At 51.2% G+C, this 22,141-nt stretch overlaps 1 protein-coding gene across 1 annotated transcript in view; it reads left to right on the forward strand.

The window, feature by feature from the left end:
- Positions 1-3,011: 3,011 nt before the first annotated feature.
- TCF20 (transcription factor 20) overlaps positions 3,012-22,141 on the forward strand; it is a 43,082-nt gene continuing 23,952 nt past the window's right edge. The window contains exon 1 of the mRNA XM_044678213.1: positions 3,012-8,807. Within this exon, the coding sequence (XP_044534148.1) occupies positions 3,012-8,807 (5,796 nt within the window). The remainder of the gene's footprint in view (positions 8,808-22,141) is intronic.

Here is a 22,141-nt window from a genome sequence, read left to right on the forward strand (position 1 = left end):
GTTCTTTGGCCTTACAAGAGTCATCTCCCCATGTAGGGATGTACACGGTTTAACCTTATTCGTTGTCTTTTGATTTCTCTTTCTAGTTTACCTTTTTATGCTTCTATTGAGTCTTGTACTTGAGAGTCAGATTTTCCATTCAACTCTGGCCTTTTCATTAGGAATGTTTGAAAGTTCTCTGTTTAACTGAATGCCCAGTCTTTCCTCTGAAGGATTATGCTCAGACTTGCTGGATAAATCTTAGTTGACGTCCTAGCGCCTTTCCCCTTTGGAATATCATATTCTAGGCCCTCTGATCCATTAATGTAGAAGTTGCTAAGTCATATGTTATCTTGACTGTGACTCCACAATATCTGAATTGTTTCTTTTTGGCTGCTTGCAATATTTTATCCTTGACCTAACAATTCTGGAATTTAGCAATAATATTCCTAGGAGTTAAACTTTGGGGATCTTTTTCAGGAGGTGGTTAATGGATTCTTTCCATTTTATTTTGTCCTCTGGTTCCAGAATATCAGGGTACAGTTTTCCTTGATGATTTCTTGAAAAATTATATCTAAGCTATTTTTGTTGTGGTGGTGGTGGTGATGGTTGTTTATCATGACTTCCAGGTAATCTGATAATTCCTAAATTATCATTTGTGGGTTTTCCAGGTCGGTTTTTCCCATGAGATAGTTCATATTTTCTTTTTTTTTTTTTTTTTTTTCATTCTTTTGACTTTTGATTGTTTCTTGATATCTCATGGAGTCTCATTGGACTTGCCCAATTCTAATTTTTAAGAAATGATTCTCGGGGGCAGCTGGGTAGCTCTGTGGATTGAGAGCCAGGCCTAGAGATGGGAGGTCCTAGGTTCAAATCTGGCCTCAGACACTTCCCAGCTGTGTGACCCTGGGCAAGTCACTTCACCCCCATTACCCACCCTTACCACTCTTCCACCTATGAGCCAATACACAGAAGTTAAGGGTTAAAAAAAAAAGAAAGAAATGATTCTCTTGAATGAGCCTTTGTACCTCATATTCTATTTGGCCAATTCTCTGTAAAGAGTTATTTTCCTCAGTGGATTTTTGTACCTTTTTTTTCCCAAAGGGTCAATTCTATCTTTCAAGAAGTTTTTCTTTTCATTGCATTTTTGTATATCTTTCCATCTGGTCAGTTCTGCTTTTTAAGGAGTTTTTCTCACCATTAGATTTTTGTGCCTCTTTTACCAATTAGCCTATTCTATACCTTTTTTAAGGTATTAATTGCTTCAATATTTTTTGACCCCTTTACAAGCTGTTGGCTTTTTCCCCATGATTTTCCTGTATCACTCTCATTTCTGTTCCTAATTTTTCTTCTACTTCTCTTATTCGATTGTTAAAATCCTTTTTGAGCTTGAGAGCAATTTATATTTTTATTGGAGGCTTTGGATATAGCGGAATGGACTTGTTGTCGTCTTTTGTGTCACCAAAATAACTTTCCAGGTTGAGTTTTTTGTTGGTGTTTGCTCATCCTTTTCTTTTAATTTGAAAACTGTTAAAGTTTGACTCTGTAACTGGTGAAGGAAGCTCTGTTCCAAGCTTCAGATTCTTTGTGTCTTCAGAGCTGGCACTGGGGATCTATCTGCTTTCTGTTCTTGCAATGTAAAGAGAACTGTGTTTAACACTCTCCAGGCCTGTGTTGTGTTCTGGGGGTAACTCCAAATACTCTGTAACCTCTTAGAATTGTGGCCAGGGTTCCCTGCTTCCCTGTGTATGCTGGTGCTCCTCACCCTTCAACTTGGCCACAGGACTGAGCCCTGGTCTTGTGTATGGGCAGTGTGGCAAGAGTCTTATGCCCAGTGCCAGCAGAGAGACCCCTGTAATCTGAGCAGTTGTCCCATCCCCACCCCCTCTTACCCTCTGTGGCAGGGGGCTCTGGAAGCCTTGGCGGCTGCTTCAGCCGTGCCCAAAGTCTGTTGCCTCAGTTGGGGCCTGCCCTGGCGCACTGCGTTCCACCTCCACCCTGGTGCGCTAGATCCCTCATGGGGGCTGAAGAACCCCTTTGATATCACATACACAACTTCCTTTGACATATTGGGGATGTGTGGCTGACCGGTGTTGCGGAGTGAGGACTGGCTTTGGACTCCGAGAAATCTGGGGCCCCTTTTTAAGGCGCCCCCTTGAGATGGCCTGACTTTGCAACCCTGGGAAAGGACAGTGTGGGCAGCTCCCTAGGCTGAAGAAGGCAGGGGCCTTGGGTTTTTAATTCTCTGATAGATATACTTTAAAGGACTGTAAAGCAATTGGTGAGAGGTATTCATTTCAGTGACATGCGATAGCAGCTTACAGGCAAAAGGGCTTCGGGATTGAATGGAAAAGGAGACCCCAGAGCTGCTACTCCATCCAGTCTTGCTTAACTCTGTAAAAGGAGGGGAACGGAGCATTAGTGTGGACAGACGGTGCAAAATGGGGCCAGTGAAGGAGCTAATAGTAAGTGGCACGGACGGTGCAGGTGCCTGTCTACTCTTGGGGGGGCCTGTACCCCCAAATCACCCTCTTTTCACACTAGTGAAGGGGGAGCTTGGGATCGGCTTGCTAGACAGGCGTGCCTGGGGGTCTGCTTGACCGCCAGCGGGAGAGCGTTTGAGGAGACGCACAGCTCACTCTGGGCCTTTCCCAGCCTCGGGTTTGGTTGCGTCCTTTCGACCTTTTCGCTGACCTTGCTGCCAGCTGCCTCATGTCTCTGGCTTTGTCTCCCTTTCTCTGTTTTTCTCCTTCCTCTCTCCCTCCATCTCTCTCTCACACACCCCCATTTCACTGCTCGTTAGCTTTTCTAGAAGATGGTAGACCAGGCAATTAAATGAGTGGAAACTCCAACCTTGTCGCTTGGCTGGACACTTTGTGAGGAGGGGTTTGGGGGTTTTCTGTGAATCTCAGCGATCCGCCTTCCCCGTGGTTGGAGTGTGGCCACAGTGGGTGCAGGTTTTCTCTGACTTGTCGTCCTTTCTGTTCTTTCCCCTCTAGGAGGGCTCTTGGCCCGCTCGGCTGCTAAGCAGTATGCAGTCCTTTCGGGAGCAAAGCAGTTACCACGGAAACCAGCAGAGCTACCCCCAGGAGGTGCACGCTTCATCCCGGCTGGAAGAGTTCAGTCCTCGGCAGCAGGCCCAGATGTTCCAGAACTTTGCGGGAGGAGGAGGGGCCGGTAGCAGCGGCGGGGGCGGTAGCGCCGGTGGTGGACGTCGTGGAGCGACTGCAGCCGCGGCGGCCATGGCCGCAGAGGGCTCCGGCCACCAGAGCTACCAGAGTTTCAGGAAAGAAGCTGGAGAGTTTTACTATATGGCTGCCAACAAAGACCCTGTGACCCCAGGCGGCCAGCAGCCCCCCCAGCGCAGGCCCTCGGGGCCAGTGCAGAGCTATGGACCGCCCCAAGGGAGCAGCTTTGGGAGCCAGTATGGGGGTGAGGGGCACGTGGGCCAGTTTCAGGCCCAGCACTCTGCTCTTGGTGGGGTGTCTCATTACCAGCAGGATTATAGTGGCCCCTTCTCTCCGGGAAGCACTCAGTACCAGCAGCAGGCTTCCAGCCAGCAGCAGCAGGTACAGCAACTGAGGCAGCAGCTTTATCAGTCCCATCAGCCCCTGCCACAGGCATCAGGCCAGCCAGCCTCCAGTTCTTCCCACCTCCAGCCCATGCAGCGGCCGTCCGCCCTGCCCTCCTCCAGTGCCGGCTACCAGCTCCGAGTAGGCCAGTTCAGCCAACACTACCAGTCCTCTGCGGCTGCCTCGTCCTCCTCTTTCCCCTCCCCTCAGCGCTTTAGCCAGTCTGGACAGAACTACGACAGCAGCTACAACGTGAATGCCAGCTCCCAGTATGAAGGGCACACTGTGGGTTCCAGTGCCCAGGCTTACGGGACACAATCGAATTACAATTACCAGACTCCGTCGATGAAAAACTTTGAGCAGTCCAAGCTTCCCCAAGGAGGCCAGCAGCAGCAGCAGCAGCAGCAGCAGCAGCAGCAGCAGCAGCAGCAGCAGCAGCAGCAGCAGCACCCTCCCCCCCAACACACAATGCCCTATGGAAGCACGGCCCCCAAACTCTCCCTGCAGAGCCAGGTGGGGCAGTACAGCCAGCCCGAAGTCCCGGTCAGGTCGCCCATGCAGTTCCACCAGAACTTCAGCCCCATCTCTAACCCGTCCCCCGCCGCGTCTGTGGTTCAGTCTCCGAGCTGCAGCTCCACCCCCTCTCCTCTGATGCAGAGCGGAGAGAACCTCCAGTGCGGGCAGGCCAACATGCCCATGGGCTCCCGAAACCGGATTCTGCAAATGATGCCCCAGCTCAGCCCCACGCCATCCATGATGCCCAGCCCTAACTCTCACAGCACAGGTTTCAAAGGGTTTGGAGTGGAAGGGATGCCCGAAAAGCGACTCACAGACCCCGGCCTGAGCAGCCTGAGCGCCCTGAGCACTCAGGTGGCCAACCTGCCCAATACGGTTCAGCACATGCTACTGTCCGATGCTCTGGCCCCCCAGAAGAAAAACTCCAAGAGATCATCGTCCTCATCCAAGAAAGCCGACAGCTGCACCAACTCGGAAGGCTCTTCTCAGCCCGAGGAACAGCTGAAATCCCCGATGGCCGAATCTCTGGATGGAGGCTGCTCTAGTAGTTCTGAGGACCCTGGGGAGAGGGTAAGGCAGCTGAGTGGTCAGAGCACCAGCTCTGACACCACCTACAAGGGTGGCCCCTTGGAGAAAGCCAACCCCTCACCCCCACAAAGCTCTCAGAATGATCCCCCCAAACTCAGTGCCAGTCCCACAGTAAGGGATGATGCCATCTCGCCAGATGAGAAAGACACTTTGTCATCCACAGACGCCAACCTAAAAGTCAACGAGAAGACCATAGGGGTGATCGTTTCCCGGGAAGCCATGTCGGGTCGAGGAGAAAAGACAGGTGGACAAGAGAAAGGCTCCCAAGACGAAGATCCTGCTGTCCCCCAAGCACCGCCAAGCACTGGTGGGGCAAAAGAGCCTGGCCATGGAGCCCCACCACAGCCAGAGCCCCAAGGAGGAATCAAAGGGAACAAGAGCGGAGATGGAAACACCAACCACAATGGAGAAGGAAATGGCCAGACGGGGCATTCTCTCGGCTCTGGGTTCACCAACAGAACGGAACCGAGCAAATCTCCTGGAAGCCTGCGATATAGCTACAAAGACAGCTTGGGATCTGCCATGCAGAGGAATGCTGGTGGCTTTCCTCAATATCCTTCAGGGCAGGAGAAGGGGGACTACTCTGGCCATGGGGAGCAACGAAAGGGTCGAAATGAAAAATTTCCCAGCCTCCTACAAGAAGTCCTTCAGGGTTACCACCACCATCCTGATAGGAGGTATTCTAGGAATGCCCAGGACCATCAAGGAATGGCTGGAGGCCTTGAGGGAGCCATGAGGCCCAATGTCTTAATCAGTCAGACAAATGAATTAGCTAGCCGGGGTCTCCTAAATAAAAGCATTGGGTCTCTCTTGGAAAACCCCCACTGGGGCCCCTGGGACAGGAAATCAAGCAGCTCAGCCCCTGACATGAAACAGATCAATCTAGCTGACTATCCAATCCCCAGAAAATTTGAAATGGAATCTCAGGCATCAGGCCACGAACCAGGGGGAGGCCTTTCCGAAAGGAGGTCGGTGATCTGTGACATTTCCCCACTACGGCAGCTGGTCAGAGACCCGGGGGCCCATACGCTGGGACACATGGGTGCCGACGGCAGGATGGGAAGGAATGAACGCCTCAACCCAAGTCTGAGCCAGTCAGTCATTCTTCCAGGTGGTCTGGTGTCCATGGAAACTAAACTGAAATCTCAGAGTGGGCAAATAAAGGAGGAAGATTTCGAACAGTCCAAATCCCAAGCCAGCATCAACAGTAAGAAATCTGGTGATCATTGCCATTCCACTGGCATCAAGCATGAATCCTACCGCGGTAATGCCAGTCCAGGAGCTGCAGCCCATGACCCTCTCTCTGAGTATGGCTCCCCACAGGACAGCAGGCCCACCCAAATGAGGCGAGTGCCTGGGAGAATGGGAGGCAGGGAAGGCATGAGGGGCCGCTCGCCTTCTCAGTACCACGATCTGACAGAGAAACTGAAGATGTCTCCTGGCCGAAGTCGAGGGCCCGGGGGAGATCCTCACCACATGAACCCTCATATGGCATTTGAGAGGGCTAACAGGAGTTCTTTGCATGCTCCCTTCTCCCCCAGCTCTGAAAGTCTGGCTTCTACCTATCACACAAATACGAGACCTCATGCTTATGGGGACCCTAACCCAGGTTTGAACTCTCAGCTCCATTACAAAAGGCAGCTATACCAGCAGCAAGAGGACTACAAAGACTGGAGTGGCAGCTCTGCTCAGGGGGTGATCGCTGCCGCTCAGCACAGACCTGAGGGACCAAGGAAGAGCCCAAGGCAGCAGCAATTCCTTGACAGAGTGAGGAGCCCTCTGAAAAATGACAAGGATGGCATGATGTATGGCCCACCCAGTTCCTACCATGATCCTGGGAATCCAGAATCTGGCCGGTGCGTCATGGCAAACGATGGACTTCCCTCTAACAAGGGTATCGATTTGAAGCATAGCGCCCAGAAACTCCAGCAGGAATCTTGTTGGGATCTTTCCCGGCAGACCTCTCCAGCCAAGAGCAGTGGCCCTTCAGGAATGTCCAGCCAAAAACGGTATGGTCCTCCCCATGAGGCAGATGGCCACGGGCTCACTGAGTCTGCACAGTCATCCAAATCTGGTAATGTCATGCTCAGACTCCCGGGGCAAGAGGATCAGTCTCCCCAAAACCCTTTAATTATGAGAAGGCGAGTTCGCTCCTTTATCTCTCCCATTCCCAGTAAAAGGCAGTCCCAGGATGTAAAGAACAGTGGCACTGAAGATAAAGGGCGATTGCTTCCTCCCTCAAAAGAAGGCACTGATAAAGCCTTCAATTCCTATGCCCACATGGCTCATAATCAGGATGTTAAATCTGTCCCCAAAAGAGAGTCCTCCAAGGATCTTGTGAGTCCTGACAGTAGAAGCTGCCCCGCCGTTAGCCTCACGAGCCCAACCAAGACCAAAATCCTTCCTCCCCGAAAGGGACGGGGGCTGAAGCTGGAAGCGATTGTTCAGAAGATTACCTCCCCAAATATCAGGAGGAGTGCCCCCTCCAACAGTGCTGAAGCTGGAGGAGATACAGTTACCCTCGACGACATCTTGGCCTTGAAGAGTGGTCCACCGGAAGGCGGGAGCACTGCTAGCCATGAAGCTGACATGGCGGAGAAGAGAAAAGGAGAGGCGACTGTGTCTGACTTGGGTGGCCCGGTGAGCCAGGATTTGAACAATGAAGCCTCTCTCCCTCGCTCCTCTGAAGACTGGCGTGGGAGTGGGGATGACAAAGTGAAGAAGGAGACCCTTCCAGAACCTGGAACTGCTGGGAAAGATGCCCCAGGAGCTATGGCCCCCCCAACCTCCCAGAAGCCCATGGGGAGCCAAGGAAGACCAGATGGGGCTTTGGCTGGAAGTGGGCCTTTAAGCTTCCCCGACTCCAAGAGCGTCTCCCCCGCAGGCGTCTCGGCTCCAGAACCAAATGCCAAGTCTGAGGAGAAAGAGGGAGAGGCAATAACTGTTTCACCTAAACAAGAGTGTTTCCCACCAAAAGGCTACTTCCCTTCAGGAAAGAAAAAGGGGAGACCCATTGGAAGTGTGAATAAACAAAAGAAACAGCAGCCCCCACCTCCACCACCGCCACCAACACAGGTCCCTGAAGGCTCTGGGGATGGAGAACCCAAGCCCAAAAAACAGAGGCAAAGGAGGGAGAGGAGAAAACCTGGGGCCCAGCCCCGAAAACGTAAGACCAAGCAAGCTGTTCCGATCATCGAGCCCCAGGAACCTGAGATCAAATTAAAATATGCCACCCAGCCACTGGACAAAAGTGACGCCAAGAATAAATCCTTCTTCCCTTACATTCACGTAGTGAACAAGTGTGAGATCGGGGCAGTTTGCACAATTATCAATGCTGAGGAGGAAGAGCAGAGCAAGCTGGTGAAAGGAAGGAAGGGCCAGAGGTCGCTGACCCCTCCCCCCAGCAGTGTGGAGAGCAAGGTGCTGCCCACATCTTCCTTCGTCCTGCAGGGCCCCGTGGTAACCGAGTCCTCGGTCTTGGGGCACCTGGTCTGCTGCCTCTGTGGCAAGTGGGCCAGCTATCGGAATATGGGTGACCTCTTTGGTCCCTTTTATCCTCAAGATTATGTAGCCACTCTCCCCAAGAATCCACCTCCCAAGAGAGCCACAGAGATGCAGAACAAGGTGAAGGTACGGCACAAAAGTGCTCCCAATGGCTGTGCCAAGACAGACACGGAGGAGGAAGAGGAGGAGGAGGAAGAGGAGGAGGAGGAGGAGGAAGAACAGCAGCAGCAGCAGCAGCAGCAGCAGCAACAGCAGCAGCCGCCCCCAGCACCCTCACAGCCGAAGGAGCAGAAGGAGCAACGAAGCCTGGCTGCCCACCCCAGGTTTAAGAGGCGACACCGTTCTGAGGACTGCAGTGGGACCCCTCGGTCCCTTTCCCGGGGGATCCCTTGTAAAAAGGCTATCATTGAGAGCGGCGGCGGCGGCGGCAGCAGCAGTGGCAGTGAAAAGACTCCTTCAGACTCAAAGCCTGCTGGGCCTGTGTCAGAAGGCACTGGCCCCGAGCTGGAGCTACACATTCCTGAGCTACCTCTAGACAGTAATGAACTTTGGGTCCACGAGGGCTGTGTTCTCTGGGCCAACGGCATCTACCTGGTCTGTGGCAGGCTCTACGGGCTGCAGGAAGCCTTGGAAATAGCTAGAGAAATGGTGAGTAGGAGAAGCACCCCTAGTGGGATCTGCTGCTTCTGGTGGCTTTTGCTGTGGAGAACCCCTCCCTGGCCTTGGCCAATCTCTTCCTTCCTTTCTCTCCGCCTCCATTGTCTGCAAAGGATGTTGGTACTTGGCTGATCCCCTGAAGGAAAGATTCCTCAGAGCCCAAAGTTTGCTCTGGAGAGATGGCGGCCATTTATCTTGCCAAGCAAATTTGTTATTGTATCATAGGGAGTCCAAGGTTCAGGTAGGGTGTTGGCGGGCTTGAGTGAAATGATGCTCCTACTCTATTGGCATCACCGTCCGCCAAATAGGTGAGCTCATTGATTGCTGTAGCTTTCTGAAAATGTGCAAGTGTAAAAATTAGAACCTTTAATTTACTTCTTCCCCCATTTAGTGATTTTCTTTTCCATGATCTCATCAGCTCCTCCAGGATCAGTTAGCTCAATCAGAGATTCTCTCAGATCTCTGGAACTGGTGCTTGTCTCTATCCTGAGTCGAGTGCCCCATCCCAGTCTTTTTTAAAACCATATCTTTTCTTAGAACAGTAATCAAAACCCAAGGCAGAAGGGCTATAAGGAGTTGGTGATGAGGGTAAGTGACTTGCCCAGGGTCACACTTCTGGGAAGTCTCTGAGGCCAGATTTGAACCCAGGACCTTTCTTCTCTAGGTCTGACGCTACCAGCTGAACCACCTAGCTGTCCCCGACATCCCCTTCTTAACAAGTCATCTTTTGAGCTTGAGCGTCAAGCAAACATCTCAAACTTTGTGTGCCAATGACATCCCTTGTTCTCTTTCCCCTTAGTTGCCCTTGTTTTTGTCCCCCAGGCAACCCCTCACCCATCTCGTTTCCACTTTGTCCCCTGCTCAGCTCACAACTCATCTTCTCCAAGACCTGGCTTGTCTTTGCAGCTGCCAGGGCCCAGGAAAACTCTGCTGGTGTAGACATATTGTCCTTAGCTCAGAGGGGAGTTCTCTGAGGGCAGTGATTTTGGGGGTTCCTGGCACCTGGCACAGTGCTTGGCACAGCGTTGGTGCTCAGAAAGTGCTTGATTGGTTTTTCATCTCTAGGCAGTTTGTGAGCCAGTGTGAACTTCATTGGTCAAAGCTATTTTCTCAGTAGGAGTTCCCCATTCCTATTCTGATGAATTCAGTGGTCTGGCCTCCCCAGAGCATCTGTGTAAATGTATACTCATGTGGACACACACACAGGACTTGGGAGGAGAGCCACAGAAAGGAGGTCCTCCATGAGGAGGTGTCTGCTTCTCTGAGCCACCCCCTCATTAGCATTATCTGGTGATGGCCCTTTGGCTAGGCCGTTCCTTGTGGGCTGCAGGACCCTCGGGTCAGCCCTGCCTCTCAGAGCGCCTTCCTTATGGAGTGTGGTCTCACCGCTGAGAAGGCTCCTCAGGCCGCCTGCCCTTCCGTGGCCCTGGGATTACCGCTCACTGGAGGCCGAGCACACGCGAGCTTCTGTCGTGCGTCCTGGGCCTTAGACTGGCCCACATCCTCTGCTACAGCTCCTTTGAGGTGGAACAGCTAGACGGGGTGCGTGGCGGGGGCCAGCCCCCAGCCACTCCAGGCTCAGGCCCTCTTTGGCCCTCTCAGACGACTTTTGCCTCCCCTCATTCTTGCTCTATCCGTCCCGAGTACCTCATAGCCATTTCAGAGCCGTGGTGGCCCTCCCGCGTCGGCCGGCTTTGTCCGGGAAACATCTTTATGGACTAGTAAGGAGAGGTAGCCGTAAGCCGATGGCCCTAGTGAAGAAAGTGAGGCTCCCGGCACAGTTCAGCATTCCTGCTGGTGCCGGTAGAGCTGGGGCGCCATTTCTGCTGCTCGACTCTTCTGCGTTCTCCCATAATTGAAGAAACCTGAGATTTCACCCAGGTGATTTCCTCAAGCCATTCATTTGCTTGCAGGAGAGTTGGGGCATGTGTTGCAAAGATTGGCCTTCCCGGCTTGTCTTCTTCCCCTGCAGGGTGGGTCTGAGGAGGAGTCGTTGGGCCGTTCAGATAAAGGCTCTCGGGCCTGACGGTCAGCGGGCCTCTACCACGCTGCAGACTCGCAGTCTCTTCAACAGCCTCTCGGGCGCCCTGTGGAGCAGCTCACTGCTGCCTCCTCCTCTACGTCCTGTTCTCACTTCATCAGAGCACAGGCCCATCTGCAAGCCAGCCTCACCTGGCTATTCTTGTTTCATGAGGCGCTGATGAATAATCATGTTTTCCAAAACCAGCTTCTTTCTCCCTGTGTTTCCCCGGGCCTCAGATGTTTGCAGCCAGCAGGAGTGCCCACCCCAAGGAGGCGAGGCCTCCCTGGAATGATTGATGACAGTGCCGCTGCCTGGTTCAATCAAAGGTCTGCTGTGATAGAGAGCCAGTTGGCCGGAGGAAGGGGAGGGCAGGCGCACGATTGTTTTTTTTATTTCTAAACTAAGTAAACGGAGCCCTTCCAAGCAAGTACTCTCCCCAGTCAAAGAGAAGAAGAAATGCCGCCTGGTCTTCCTTTAAGGCGCCACAGAGCCAGCAATCCTTGGCGTCCCTGGGCAGTAGGGACGCCACGTGCTTCTGAGGCTCGATTTGCCCCTGAGCATTCTGGACACAGTACAGTAGGCCTTTCCCAGACCCTGGGCTGGTGGTTCTTGTGTAGAGTGAGGGTGGTGGGCCGGCTGGTCTCTCCCAGCTCCCTGCCTCTGGCTGTCAAATGAAAGCATTCTCTTGTCCCTTGCCTGCTGGGGAGACACCATTTGTCAGGGTCACTTGGAATTGTGCTTTCTCTTCCAAGGTGTTAGCAGGCACAACAATTTATTTTCATCCACTTAATGAACTTGTTCTCAATTCTATCATCCAGGATAGGGCCACATAAATTTCATTAGAGATCCATTTCTGCCTGTGTATTTATCAGGTGTTTTGACAAGCATGATGCTCAAGCATAAAGCAATGTGATGTCTGTGAGGGAGTGAGCCTCAGCTGTTGACCTGAGCTGGCTGGCAGCTGGCCCAGAGGCAGGTAAAGAGGGGCTCTTGGGTTAACGCTTCTAAGGGGCCTTCCTTGACCTTCCCCCTGAATGTGAGAGGGAAGGCAGAACAAGGTCGAGGTCAGTGGCCCCAGCATCTCACTTGGACCTGAAGAGGCCTTTTGGAGTTTCTTACACTTTGGACCCTTGATAGTTACTGCCAGAGAATTGATATAGTCAGAAGTGGGCACAACACATGACTTGGAGCCGGCCCAGCCAGCTGGGGAGGAGAGCAGGCTCTCAGTGGTGGGTCTCCTTGGGAACGTGAGGCCTTCCCGAGGCCTGGAGCAGTCATTCACTTACATGCCTTTGTCCCTGCTCTGATGGGCTGCCTTTGGGACTGGTAGCGCTCTTTTCCCACAGAGTTGGGAGATGGATCCTGAGGAAAATGCACTTCGTTCGGCTCTTGACCGAGCATTGCCTTTGTTACCGAGAAAGGGGTTTAAGAATCCTAATGGTGGCTGACTCCGCTTCCATCCATTATCTCGGTGCCAAAGTTGAGAGTCAGAAGAGACTCCAGTACTGGGTTCTAAACTCCCCATCATGGGTGGGCAGGGCAACCAGGGCTAATCCCAGCCTCCTAGACCTGGAGCTGAAGGAACCCTCGGAGGCAGCTCCCAGAGAGGCTGGGATTGGCCTTAAGTCCTCCAGTTAGAGCCAGAGGCAAGGTTGAACTTGTTCCCCAGAGAGCCTCTCCTTTTGTTGGGCATCCCAAGTTCAGCTGGGCTTTGCTCTGCTCCCTCTCTCCTTGAATCTCCAGCTCTTGCCCTGCCTGGCCCAGGCCTCTGTCATCTCTTCAGGTCACACTTAGGAGACAACGGCTGCTCCCACCTTTCTGGACTGGACTGCTAAGGCAGCTGGGCTGATCTCAGCTGGGGCCTGGGACAAGATGCTGAGGGGGAAAGAGCCTTGGCCTGCTCTGACATCATTTGGGCATCATTTGCATTCCTAGAGTAGCCGTAGTAGTGTTGAGTGAAAACATTCCTAGTTGCGTAGTGATGGCCCATTTTTAGATCCTGAAGCTCTCTTAGTGGGAGGTGGGAAAAGAAGGGAGGGACCTTTTCTGTCTTTGAGGGGGGATGCAGGAGGGAACGAGCTACTAGGACACCTACTACGTGCCAGGCAAGTGCTTTACAGATAGGATTGGATTCAATTATATTCCTTGGAAAGGTTTTTTATAGCCATGAAGGCATGAAGTACCTAATGGCACGAGCATGTCTTTTTTTACAAGGGGAGGCAGGCATTTGGCTTTTAAAAACATCATCTTGGTGCCCGTTTCTTTTTTCATATGTTCCTTCCCAGGGACTCCTCGTCATAGTAAAGAAATGGGAATATGCACTTTTATGTAGCACCCGCTAGATGCCAGGCACTGTGACAAGTGCCATTTACGAATATTCTCACTCTCTGGATCCTCAGGCCACTGGGAGATAGATGAGGCTGTTATTATGTTATTATTATACAGTTGGGGAAACTGAGGCAGGCTTTTAGAGGTGAGGTGACTTACTCAGGGTCACACAGCTAGGACCTCTCTGAGACCTCATTTGAACTTGAGTCTTTCTGACTTCAGCCTGGTGCTCTGTGTGCTGTGGCACCCCCTCATCGCCCATGTCAGTAAGTGCAGTCACCGTGTTAGCCGTGCTGCCAGACCTCTGCTGAGAGCTGAGACCAGCTTGGCCATAATGGGTGTTCACCGTGCTCAGCGCAATGCCCGTGCCCCCAGGGCTCTGCTTTGGTCCTGCATGTCCCAGAGAGTGTCATGGCAGAAGCAGCTTCTTTGCTACCCACTGTGACAGGAGGGTGCCCGGGCCCTGACTCGCGTCATTTCTGCCATCTTCGTGCCATAATTTCCCTGACTGAGCTTGGCTCTTGTAGGCAAGCTCCGCCTCAGATTCACCCTCTGAAATCATTGTGGGAAGGGGCTTGCGTCACTGCCTGACGTCCAAGTCAGAGCTCAGGAATGGCCTTGGAGACCCCCGCCTCACGTTCTGTGGTGTGTGGGATGGTGAGTTGGTGTCCCCTAGCCCAGGCCGCCGCTCTCATCCCAGCTGGGTGCCCCGGCCAGCTCTCTTTCCATCTTCGCGCACGCGTGTGCATGTGTGCGTGCTGAGGGCGTGGGGCCAGGGGGTCCCAGTAGGCGTGCTGGGGTCCATGGATGTCTTCAGAGGGAAGCGATTCTTGGCATCTCTTTGTCCCCAGGCTAGGGACTCCTCTCTGGTTTAGATGATCTCCGGGTCCCTTTGCATCGGCAAATCCTCTGATCATTTCTCCCATTTTCCCCACGGGCCTCGCCGTCACCCTGGGGAGTTAGAGCACTCCAGACCTGCGAGATGGAAGAGTAAGAGGAAAATGCAAAGTCATCCAGGGCAGACCTGACTAAGCTTTCTGACTTGGCCAGACATCATGCTGAACAGCCGAGGAGGATGTTTTCAGAGCTAGAGAAGGGCCTGATGGGGGAAAACCGTGGAAGAACAGCTCTCCATTAGCAAAGCGCCAGCCTGGAGAAACCAAAACCAGTGAGATCAGCCCTCCAAGAGGTGGCAGTGGGGGGCAGCCTTGCTTTGAGCCAAGGCCTTGGGGGTGGGATCATTTCAGAACAGGAGCTCCTCTTAGCTTTCATTCCTGAGCACTTCCGTTCCTCCGTGATGTAGAAGGCATCGTGGGAGAGGCGGCTCCCTGCCCGCATGGGGCTCGGCTTCTACTAGAGGAGAGGAGCCGCCGTTGTCATCCTGTGCCCTGGGAGGCGAGCTGTATTCATTCGCAGGACACTGTCTTTGAGGCGAGCGGTAAAGACACGGCACAGACCCAGTTCGCACACTTTCAGCTGAAAGCAGGGGGATTACTTAAGCCTCTTCTTTGTACATTATTTTCTCTCGTAGCCTAAGGAAGTGCTTTGAGAAACTTTGAGGTGGGGAAGCTCATTTTTGCCTGGAGATGGGGAAGGATCAACCTTGAATTGGACATTAATGGGTCGATAGGTGCAAGGGTCCCCTGGAATTCTGGGTGAGGCTTGACCCTGTATCTTGCAGGATTTCCACCCTGCCATGTTGCATAGGGCAGGGATTGGGGTCAGGAAAAGGTACTTTAAGGCGCAAAAGATACCATGAACATGGAGCAGAAAGAGAGATTTCACAGGAAGAGGGGAAAGAGGATGCTTAGGTCCATTGGAACGGGCTGCCAGGGCCATGGGCGCCTGTGATTTCCTCTGTGTCGGCAAGGCCAGGACCAATCAGAAGTGTCTGTCATACCAATTGGGCGCCCCGGGGACTCGGGGGCATTTGTGGGAGAGGGACTAGCTGGCCAAGAAGAGATGGAGGGCTGAACTGAAGAAGTGGTTTTGGGGCTGGAAGGAACCATGAGCTTATCTGTAAGATGGAGTATTGCTCCCTCGGGCCCCCAAGTCACACAGGGGACAGGCGAGACCTGCCCTCGGAACTCAGAGCTGGTGTTCTCTCTGCCCCACGGCTTCCTAATTAGGCTGATTGCTTTGGGCTTGAAAAAAATGGGGAATCTCAGGGAAGGTTTATGGGAGACGGAACTAGGCAGGGGGATCTGGATGGCTACCTTGACAGCACCCTGTTTGCTTTATTAACAGGCTTTTGAATGTAAGCTGAAGTATACCTGCCATCCCTCCCAGATAGGTTTCTAGTGTTTAATGATCTCTGGACATCGTGGGTTTTTGTGTGTGTGCGTGTGCGCGTGTGCATGTGCATTCACACACAGAACATATATATATGCGCATATATATATTTCCAATTACATTTAGGGACGCTTTAATGGAGAACATGTTTTCACTGTTGTTAAGGCTAGTCCCTCATTTGGACTATGTAACCTTGGAGACTACAGGACAGATGTTCTCCTCCGGCCCTCACCAGCGTCCCTCACTTCTTCAGAAGGTAGAGGCATGGGACTAAGTCACAGCCTTGCAGGGCCAAGTACAGAGGCTCTCGTGAGACTCCGATCAAGGGAACTGGAGGTTGCCGTCTGAGAGGGGAGTGTGGATGGGACCAACCTGTCCGCTCTTAGATAGAGCAGGAAGCGTTCCAAGGCAAGAGGGCAGCTCCATCTTCGTGTGTCATGGAAGCTGTCCTTTGTCGGTCACGTCTGACCTTAGTGTCCTGGAGCAGCAGCGAGTAGGACAGCTGCTCTTTGCCCAAGATTCGGGAGCAGAAGGGCCTGCAGGAGTGTGGTCTGGTCAGCACAGCTTTTGGAGAAATGGTGCTTTGGGACTTTAGTAGTGAGAAGCCTGGGCTTAGGGTCAGGAGACCTGGAGAACGCTTGGTCCTTTGTGATCACTTCCCACAGCTCGGCTTTATTCACTCTAACGTGGGCCTGTAATAGCCTGCTATGATTTAGAGATGATCATCTGGCCCAAGCTCTTCATTTTACAGATGAGGAAACTTCCCCACGTGGGAACTCACTCTGCATGGAGGGCTTGTGGTCGGGAAAGCGGTGCATTCACTGGAGAACAGGCTGGGCCGCTGTTACTGTTAGTAACCGGAAGGACGCTCCTTGTCAGGGCACGAGGCACCTCCCAGCCCCCTCGCCTCCCTTCTTAACAACCCAGGGCTTGTTCTTGGACCCTGGCACCTTTCCCACTTGACCGTGTAGCAGTCAGTGAGTGTGAAGAGTTCTGTTTCTGCTCCCTCACACTCTCTCCCTTAAATTTCCCTACATTTCTCTGTGAATTCTTCATATTTATTGTCCCTTACAACGAAGGAATATCCCATTAAATCCCATCCTATCATTTGTCTAGCCGGCCCCCAACAACTGGGCAGGCACCTGTGGTTATCGCAAGGAATGCAGCTGTGAATTCTGGGGTACTTCAAGGTCGTTTCTTGGGCTACAGAGCCTGAAGAATTTAGTCACTTTTCTATATGATCATAAATCGATCAGATTACAGAACGGTCGGACAAATTCCCATTGGCATCTGTGGGGAAGTAGTGTTCTTTCTCCCTCTTCGTGCCGAGAGTCACTTCAGTGTTCTTTTAATTTACACTTCTCCGATTAGTGTTCTTTGACCATTTACGTTGTGGGGAATGGCTCTTGACACCTTAGATAGAACATTTGATAACTTTGAATTTTATATGATAAAATCCGCTTTGCCTAAATTTTTCTGGTTAGGAATTTTCTTCCAGTCCACCATTATGATAACTATAACCTTCAATTCTCCTCATTATTTTTGGTGTGAAGCTTTTCTACATATATGCCTCTTTCCCTACATTCTTTTTTTTTTTAAATATTCCTTTTTAAATTTTCTTTTTTAAAATTACATGTAGAAACAGTTTTTTTTTTCATTTTTTTTTTTTTATTTTAAACCCTTAACTTCTGTGTATTGACTTATAGGTGGAAGAGTGGTAAGGGTGGGCCATGGGGGTCAAGTGACTTGCCCAGGGTCACACAGCTGGGAAGTGTCTGAGGCCGGATTTGAACCCAGGACCTCCCGTCTCTAGGCCTGGCTCTCAATCCACTGAGCTACCCAGCTGCCCCTCTTTCCCTACATTCTTAACCCCTACATACTTAATTCATTTGGAAATTGTAGTAGAAGGCACAAGATGTTCCTCCATCCCAGGCTCTCTTCCAAAATACTTTCTGGTTTGCCCAGGAGCTATTATTGAATGGGGAGTCCCTTTCCCTAGTCTTTCTACGTTTGGGAGTTTATTTAATACTGACCTGCTTGCATTGGGGTCTAGATCTTTCTTGTCCAGCCTGGTGGTTTTTTGGGTTTTCTTACGTTTTTCTATGTAGTACCGCTGTAGAGTTGTGATGGTTACTGATTTATGATAGAGTTTCTGCTCTGGGAGCATCAACCTTCCCTCCCAGCTTTCCTATTCTTTTTCCCCATCATATCCCTTGACCTTCGATTCCTCTAAATTAATGTTATTATCTTGTCTGGCATTATCATATGGGTATGAAACGCAATCTGTGGCCTTTGGGGGAGTAGCCTCATGTTCCCTATATTGGCTTGGCCCAGGCATGAACACTGATTGAACCGCTCTTCATTTTTTGAGGTGCTTGATGTCTGTAAACGTTGTTTTCCAGTTGTAGATTAACTCTCAGATACTTAAGGCATTCTGTTGTCGTGCTGAATGTAATCTGTCTCCCTGGTTTTTCCTCCTGCGTTTCCTTCATCTACGTAAAGGCTGCTGGGCTTTGTTGGGTTCTTTCCTAACCTGCACCTTTACAGAAGCAGTTAATTAGCTTGATAGATATTCTCCTTGATTCTCTGAGGTTCCCTAAAGAAACCATGGCATCATCTGCAAAGGGAGGTCATTTGGCCTCTTCTCTTGGGCTTATTTTCTCAGTTTCGTCTTACTGTGTCAGAGCTGGCACTCGGCACACCGGGCATCCTTGCCTTATTCGCATCCTTCCTGGGAAGGCTTCCACTGCCTCTTACACATTGGATGCTTTTGAAAGGGCTTGAACATTGAAAAGAGGGCTGTGCCTCGTCTCTAGGTTCCCCCCATCCTTTGACGTCATTGCTTGGTCTCTTCTGTTCCTGGGAGTATATTTCTACGTGGCCCTTTGTATCAGCGCAGTTGCACTCTGAATCCGTAATCGATAAGCGAGTATTAAGTGTGCCAGGCGCTGGGACACTAGCTGGTGTCCTCCATTATTTGGACTGATACTAAGAGACCCCGGTCAGGTTTGCATTATGCTTTAGGGACGTTAAATAGCTCCATTTTGTAGATGAAGTAGTGGAGGCAAAGTGAAGTTAAGGGACTCCCCTGAAGTCACACCTACATGAAGGCAGGTGATAGGGATGAGATGTGTGGTTCTAAGTCCTTGACTCCATCTCCTCCCTCTGATGCGGTGAAAGCTACCATACTCTTGTCTCCTGTACCTCTCCAAAAGACAGGGGCAGCTGGGGAGCTCAGTGGTTGGAGAGCCAGGCCCAGAGACAGGAGGTCCTAGGTTCAAATCCGGCCTCAGACACTTCCCAGCTGTGTGACCCTAGGCAAGTCACTTGACCCCCATTGCCTATCTCTTACCACTCTTCTGCCTTGGAGCCAATGCATAGTATTGACTCCAAGATGGAAGGTGAGGGTTTAAAAAAAAATAATTTAAAAAGACAGGGGCATCCCATGGCTCAGACAGAAGTGATTGCCCGCTTGTGTTTCCTGTGAAAGGGAAGTTGATGTTTTTGGCTGTCTTAAAAAAAAAAAAAATCACTTGTAGGATTCTTGGCCCCCTGTGGAAGGGGGAGTATTCCAGGTTAGGTTATACTGTGCAGCTGGAGTCTGGCCCTGCCCAGCACACTGACTGGACCGGACAGATGCCCACTGGGAAGGAATCAGACAAGAGCTAGACAAGATGGAAAGTTGTGAGCAGATTATCATCTAAACCAGAAGTGTGTGGACTCGGCTGCCTGTTCTCAAGTGCAAGTGCCACCCCAACCAGATTAAAATGTCATTGGGAGGGGGCAGCTGGGCAGCTCCCCGATTGAGAACTCAGAAGGTCCTGAGTTCAAATTTGACTTCACACACTTCCTGGATGTTCATGGGACCCTGGGCAAGTCATTTAACCTCCATTGCCCTAGCCCATACTACTCTTCTACTTTGGGACCAATGTAGTATTGATTCTGAGATGGAGTGGGACGAGTTACTGTGGTTTTTTGTGGCAAATAGTCTAGAAAATGTGCATTTGTGGTTTTCTAAGTCGCCTTGTTAACCCCCACCCCCACCCCCGCCCTCCCGGAGGGTCTCTGCCGTTAATGGGAGGACACAGTATTTCCGTATTTTGTGGTAAGATGCTGCTGCCACTTTTCTACTGTCATTTTCGAATTCGAATAGGCAGAATTTGAAATGAAGGGTATTTTGTATATTTTTAAAACAGCACATCACTTGGAAGCCACTTTTCCAGTGTGGACTGGAGCTCCCCATTCCCTTCCCCACTGTGACACCCACTGGGTGTGGGATCCGGGACAGCCCTTCATCTTTCTCAGCCTTACAGCCATTGCCAGTACAGCGGGCTGCCTTATAGGCTGCAAAATGTACTCCAGGTATGAGGCACTGCGCAAACAGAAACACTGGTGATGGCGATGCCCCTGACCCAGGGGAAGAGCTCAAGCTAGGCAGCGTCTCTCGCTGGGTAGCCCCAGTTAAGGGTGGATTGTCAGCTTGTACGCTAAACTCCGTTTTCCATTTTTCTCAAGTGAGGAGTTCTCCAAACCCACAGCCATGTCAGCAGAGCCTCTCGGGTTGGGGATTCCAAGGCGCACGCCCCCTTTGCTGCCTCTGGACCCTAAACAGTGACACCCCCCCCCCCCGGCCCAGCACCCCTCTAGCCCCTGAGAGCACACTTGTTCTGCCAAAGGAAAGCCAAGCAGTCAAGACTGTATCCCTTGTTCTTTCCCATTCCATTTTGTGCCTGGATCCGGGGCCTGCTGCAGTAGAGAACTGTTGAGAAGACCTGTCTGCTTAGTTCCTTTTGCTTGCGTTTTATTGATAATCCCAGCTTCCCCTTTAAAAGGGGGGGTCATGTTTTAAAAGAAGGGGATGGGAAAGTTCCATAAGAGAGCACCCACTTAATCCTGAGGACTTAATCCTGAGGCCTGCTCTGCAGGACCTTTCTAAGTAATACTAGCCACCCCCAAAGTCCAGTGACTTTAGAGAGGGGGAAGAGACCTTAGAAATCATAAAGTTTAGGGGGAAGCTAGGTGTCTCCATGGATTGAGAGGCAGGCCTAGAGATAGCATGTCCTGGGTTCAAGTGTGGCCTCAGATACTTCCTGGCTGGGTGATCCTGGGCAGGTCACTTAACCTGTTGCTTAGTCCTTACCGCTTTTCTACCTTGGAACCAATACATGGTATTGATTCTAAGACAGAAATAAAAGTGTTTTTGGTTTGTTTGGTTGGTTGGTTTTTTTTAAAGAAAAGAAATGATTGAGTTTAACCCTTGTGTGAACCTGGTAGGAGAAGGAAATGAGAGATGACGCAGTTAAGAGAAAAACCTCTGGTTTAGGGACTGGAAGGTGAGTGATACCAGAACATTTTTGGCTCCATCTACCCAAAAGCCATGACTTGCTGAATAGTTTTGGCAGCACCTGGTCCTCGTCACTCACTGAGCCCTCATAAACCAGTGTAGACAGCAGGATCAACAGAAACCCGCTTGAGGCTCAGCTGGAGGGTGCAAACCTAGCTTGAAATCTGATGGCCCCGGAGATGCTAACGACATCTCTTCCCCTTTCGGCGCTGATTCCTCCCTTGTGTGCATGCCACGCTATCCTGCCCAAGCTCCAGGGTCCTAGAGCAGCTTCTGCTTGGTAAAACAGGAGAACAAGCAAGCATTCAGGTTCTTGAGAAATTTGCTGACTCTTGGCAAAGTTGGGTGGCTTAGACTGAATTTAAATCAATGTAACCGATGAGTTGGGATGGCTTGGACTAGGCAGTTCGGGGGCCATTCTCCCTCTCCCGTGGTTTTGTTTGTTGGTTTTTCCCTAAAAAATGGCATCTTTTACTTGGGGGCTCATTCTTGGAAATCACCTGCTAAATGTACATCTAGGCCAAATGACTTCATTTGTGTGAGTACCTCCTGCTGACATAGACCATAACACTTCCAGGCACAGTGGCTTTAAAACTTCCTGCCAGCCAGCTCCCCAGGTCTGTCTGCGGGCTGCGTGTGGGCTGCCATCTCCGGGCTCGTTCTCGAAGCCTTGCCAGCGCTGTTGCTGTAATCCCGAGGTCACCTGCCTGATAGTGATCAGGAACTGGCATAGAAGTTTAGGAAGGCTTCGACTTTTAAAATTGAAATCAGAAATTGGACTGATCTGGTCATTTTCCTAGGCCATGTGGTACGGTAGAAAGAGCTCTGGAATTTGGAGCTCCTGGGTTGGAATCCCCTCGTTAGGACTTACTGCCTGTGTGACTTTGGGCTGTTCCCAAGCTTCAGTTTCCTTATCTGTTAAATGAGAGTTGGACCACATGGCATCTGAGGTCTCGTAGCTCTTAAATCGATGAACTTGCAAAATTAATTTCATTTGGATCCTTTAATCCAACCCGAATGTCTAGGAGAGTTTTCCTTGCGTTCCCGGGAAGAGGGTACGCACCAGAAGGAGAACGATATTTCCATTTCAGAGCAGAGTTGTAGCATCTACTGATTTCACTTTTGCGAATGAAACTTAGAAGCATTTAGCAGAGATAGAGGGAAAGGATAGGTGAGACAGAGAGAGGAGAATAAGGGGGTACTTACTGGCAAATCTGGGGAGGCCCAACTCGGGATCAGAGTCACTGTTGCCTCTTTCTGAAGGCACCAGGGAGAGGTAGTCAGCCAGCACTGGCCCTTAGAGGCAGGGATGGAAGATCTGGTTTGCCAACCAAGTAT

The sequence above is a fragment of the Gracilinanus agilis genome, chromosome 5, assembly GCF_016433145.1.
Source record: "Gracilinanus agilis isolate LMUSP501 chromosome 5, AgileGrace, whole genome shotgun sequence".
NCBI classification, from domain to species: Eukaryota; Metazoa; Chordata; class Mammalia; order Didelphimorphia; family Didelphidae; genus Gracilinanus; species Gracilinanus agilis.